This window comes from Petromyzon marinus, chromosome 19 (assembly GCF_048934315.1).
Source record: "Petromyzon marinus isolate PM22_M1 ecotype Great Lakes invasive population chromosome 19, UKy_Petmar_22M1.pri1.0, whole genome shotgun sequence".
Lineage (NCBI taxonomy): Eukaryota > Metazoa > Chordata > Hyperoartia > Petromyzontiformes > Petromyzontidae > Petromyzon > Petromyzon marinus.
Window position 1 is genome coordinate 2,218,282 of NC_133685.1, and position 4,696 is coordinate 2,222,977.

Genomic DNA, 4,696 nt, shown 5'->3' on the forward strand with positions numbered 1-4,696 from the left:
CACATTTTTAAAATTTTATTTTATTCGTGGGACCTTTACGGAGGCGCATATCTTACAAACTGCTGGACACACCCCGACAACGGCGACGGACATCACTACACAAGCGGGGGTTTGGGCGGTGAAACCAAGACCCAAAACATCGGAGTAGCGAGGACGCCTGGAACTGTCGAAAGGTCACGACCCCTCCGCAACAGCCGTGAGGGGAGCACCAATGACGAACGTCGCACGGGGACCGGGGTTGTGGGGCCCCAGGGTCTTCACATGGCGAAGAGGATGAGGAAGGCCACCATGAGGCAGAAGAGCCCCATGGCCTCGGACAGCGCGAAGCCCAGGATGGCGTAGGAGAAGAGCTGCTGCTTGAGAGACGGGTTCCTGGCACAGAGACGCGACCAGTATCGCTCCATCACATGATCGATTGCCAAACTTTGGTGCAAAGGTACCAGATAAATGCGATAAGAGTTCTACCATTTGGATTACCTAGTGTCTGGAGGGTGGGGGGAGGTTATACAAACAAGTTGTAAAAGCTGAACGTGTAGAGAAACCATGAGCAGCATGATGATGGTGCAGGTAAAATGTGCAGCCCTGCAATTGCCCCTGCATGCAAATTATTGTGGAAGGGCCGCCACTAGAGGGAGCTTATGTGTGACATGCGTACTTGAGAGCGCCTCTCGGGGATATTTGTCCTACCCTTTCGCGCTGTTACGATGCCATTCGCATTGCAGTCATTGGTGGATATCTGTTAAACTACTGGTGGACATCTGCGAAAGAGCGTTATACCTCATCGGATTTCTCAGGCACAAATATTCTGATTATGACGAAATTGAGATTATCAACTTACTACACTTGAGAATTCTGTTTCGAATCGAGGGCAGAAGCAATATTCATTTACACTGGAGATGAACAATGTCACCCTAATAATCGTTTTTTTGGGTTAGATAGCGTAAATATATGTCGTTAAACCCGCCACCACCTGACACATCCAATTAGTAAGGTTTGTCATGTAAACAGAACATGCCAATTCGTTACTAGTCCAGTCAAGCCACAACATTTACAATCTGAGTACGACGTTTCGCCAGTAATTACAACTAGCTTCATCAGGCGACAGCCAGATTTGTGGAGAAGTCCACCTGTTTCGTTCCTTAGACGCATAGTAGATGTTAATGAATCAACGCACATTATTGCATGCACATTATGCGAGACCACATTGTTCACCCTCCTCCTTGCCTGGCATAGCCGATGATGAGGCTTCCGAAAACCGTGCCGATACCCGCGCCCGACCCAGCCACGCCGACCGTGGCGGCGCCGGCGCCGATGAACTTGGCGGCGGTGTCGATGTCACGAGAGACAGCGCTAGTCTGGAAGTCGCGGCGCGCCGTCTCCACCTTCCCCATGCCAGACGGTGCAGCCACGAGGACGTGGCTCTCGGGGCGGCCCAGGGCGTACGCGGAGAGCGGCCGCGCCAGCGAGAGGCGAAGGCCGCTCCGGACCTGCAAGGGGAGAAAAAAAAACGGCGTAGATGGAGCGACGGAATTTTGCATCACGAGACCGTCAAGTGATGGTGACCGCTTGGGGAGATCCCTCCATCGTTGATGACCAAGCCACCGCTTAAGTGCCCTTGCATCACGTCCCTCGTGTGCAATGTACCACATGTAAGTACCAAGAATTGAGGACCATGCATAAACATGAAGCAAAGGACCCGAGTCTTGAAACTCAGCGAGGTTTTCCCCAGTAAATCAACTCCACTAATAAAATCACATTTAACAAACAGAAACAAGAACAAGTACCGTGTACAATTATCGAGTTTAATGCATGAGTATTAGTTCCTACGGATCCCAATAACAAGTACTACCCACAATCTACTAAACCATGCGCTATACAATCCACGGAAAGTACCAAATCGTAATCATGATTATGAGCATTGAGAACCACACACAACACAAGTATTAATCGGCATAAACGAAGAGTGCAAAATACTGATCCACACACAAACACCAATTCCCTCCACTCCACCACTCCTCACCAGGGCAGACGCAGTCATGATCTTGGCGCAGGGGATCATGGCGAACAGAGGAGATCTTGAGACCTGAGGGAACACGGAAAGGGGGTAGAGGTCAATTGGTCACGGGGGTCCAGAGCCTCAGGCCCCATCCAGGGGACTCAAGCGGCAGCAGCAGCAGCAGGGGGTCGTGGTCTTGGTCCACCGCGTTTCGCTAGTTCAGCAGCCTGGCTGCTGAGCGGTGCTTGATGGGGCCCCTCGAGACTGTGGTTCATGAAGGACGAGTCCTCTAGATCCCTGTATCGCATCGGCTCGGTTCTCCTTGGCACCTGGGTCACCTTGATCCCTAGTTCCCCTGTTTGGTCTTCGCGCCTATTCTCGTTCGAGCGCCGGGCCCCCTTGAGTCCCAAGGTTCCCTTGGCGCCAGGGCCTCCTGGGCTACCTTGGTCCCCATAGTTGCTCTGTCCACCGAGAACGGGGACCCGGGTTTGCGCAACAAACCTGGGGTCAATTACAATAACAAAGTCCCTCCAGCCACTTGATCTGCTTGATCATCTCCCCCGCCCCAGACACTGATCCCCTTGCTCCCTGGTTCCTCGAGGTCCCCTTAGTCAGCTCCGTCTCCTAAGTCTGGGTCCCCTTGGTTGCCGACTCCGCTTCGTAGTAAGACTGCGTCCTCTTAGACCCTATTTCCCATATGTTGTTCCCCTTGGTCTCCAAATCCGATTGATCCGCTTGGTTCCCGCGTCCCCTTGAACCCCTGGTCCCCTTGATCCCAGTCCCCTTGGTCCCCAAGTCCGATTAATCCCCTTAATCTCTGGGTCACCTTGATCCCTGAATCCCTTTGGTTTTCCTTGAAACCAAGGTCCCCTAGGTCCCCTTGAGCTCTAGGTCCCCTTGAGCTCTAGGTCCCCTTGATCCGTAGGTCCGCATGGTCCCCTTGGTCCCTAGGTCCCATTGAGCCCTAGGTCCCCTTGATCCCTAGGTCCCCTTGATCGCTAGGTCCACTTGAGCCCTAGGTCCCCATGGTCCCCTTGAGCCCTAGGTCCCCTTGAGCCCTAGGTCCCTAGGGGTCCCCTTGAGCCCTAGATCCCTATGGGTCCCCTTGATCCCTAGGCCCCCTTGATCCCTAGGTCCCCTTGGTTCCCGTGTCCCCCGTGGGCGCGGCCATTACCGGCGGCAAGCAGAAGACGGTGACGCGAGGACTTCCAAACGGCGCTCTCGTTGGTCGAGACGCGCGCCCACGTGCACACGTCCTTCCTCCAATCAGCGACAAACGCCAACTCGGCAGGGTCTCCCGCGCTCATTGGCTACAGATGTCGAACACGTGACGCGTCTCCCTGTTACGCCCCGCCCCCCTCCCGTGCAGTGCATTTCTTGGGTTTCTTGGCAGTGCCACCCACGTGGCAGCCACGTGGCGGCGCTGTCCGAGTGAAAGCGTCACCGGCCTTTGGTCAATCCACTGCTGGATGACGATTGTATTAATATACAAAATGAAGGTAATAGAGACCGTGACGGTTTATCGATTAATGTAATTTATATCCTTAATCTCACGATACGTGCGTCAATATCGCGGTGTGTAATAATCTCACCGAGGTGAGAACTCGTGAGACCAGGCGAGGTTTAATTTGTAAGAGTGACCTGGGTCACTAAAATGTCAAAAGTAAAGAACTGATACAATGAAGTACAGCAATTCAGCAAATAGAAATCAGCCCAAAAGCAACAACGTCGCACGAGAAATCGAAAATATCGCACGATCATAAATCAATGTGAAATAATACATTGTGTCACGTAAGTCGGTTCGGGCAGACATGTTTAGACTGAGAGTACAATTAACCGGTGCTTGTTTACATAAAACACATCTAATCGGCCTCTCCAGAGGCAGCGACATTTTCCACAGGAGAGTCTTGAATCAAATCGCCACCCTGAATCGGTAAAAGCCCCAAAGGCTCGAGGGGAGCGACGCGATCCACCACCAGGGGCGGCCCGTCCGTATCGGCGAACTCAAAACACAAATAAAAAAAGATGAAATAACGAAGCTTTCATTATTTCAATTCCCGTGCGCGTACAGAGGGAATATGAATTATCATTAATTTCTCAGCATTTCTGAGAATGTATTCGTTGGAAAGACGGGCGGACAAACCGAATAATTATGCCTCTGTTTAAAAAACAAAAACAAATTACGCTTAAAAAAACATTAAACGGAAAATTGGAGCCAAATGTTTCCCAGTTTACCATAAAACTCAGCCGAGATCTGCCCTTGGGGTTTGGGGGTGGGGGCGTCCGTGTCGTGGTTCGCCTCGGGCGCCAGTTGCTGGCAGCAGCGAGTCTGGGGCCGCCCCTGTACACCACTCAATAAATGCTCCTTATTTACCCAGAAAAGGAGCACTGCTGTGCCTCAAGACTCTTTTTGGACGAGTTGCTTCAGCTCTTCGTTCGGGTGGGAAACCAGACAAGGCAGCTCACCCGGGCTATGAGGGGAAAACGCTCAAAGATCCGCAAAAACGGGTTCACGAACCCACCTGCAGTACTGCCATCTCCTGGCCACATCGCAACACCTCGGCGTGTTTGGGAGTTTCACACAGATCTCTGCGTGATCCACCAACCCTTGCATCCAGGGCGTTGAATCACCAGGCACTAACGCCAAGATATTCTGGTGCCATTGAAATCAGATGTCTTCGTCACAACCCCATAAGTCTC

At 52.2% G+C, this 4,696-nt stretch overlaps 1 protein-coding gene across 1 annotated transcript; it reads right to left on the reverse strand.

Moving 5' to 3' along the window:
• Positions 1-4,696, reverse strand: LOC116943935 (ATP synthase F(0) complex subunit C3, mitochondrial-like). Its single transcript, XM_032957298.2, has 5 exons — positions 4,519-4,696; positions 3,171-3,306; positions 2,021-2,083; positions 1,225-1,487; positions 1-372 (listed from the first exon to the last, which is right to left on the reverse strand). The coding sequence occupies exons 3-5, from the start codon at positions 2,057-2,059 to the stop codon at positions 258-260; spliced, it is 417 nt and encodes a 138-aa protein (XP_032813189.1). The 5' UTR covers positions 2,060-2,083; positions 3,171-3,306; positions 4,519-4,696; the 3' UTR covers positions 1-257.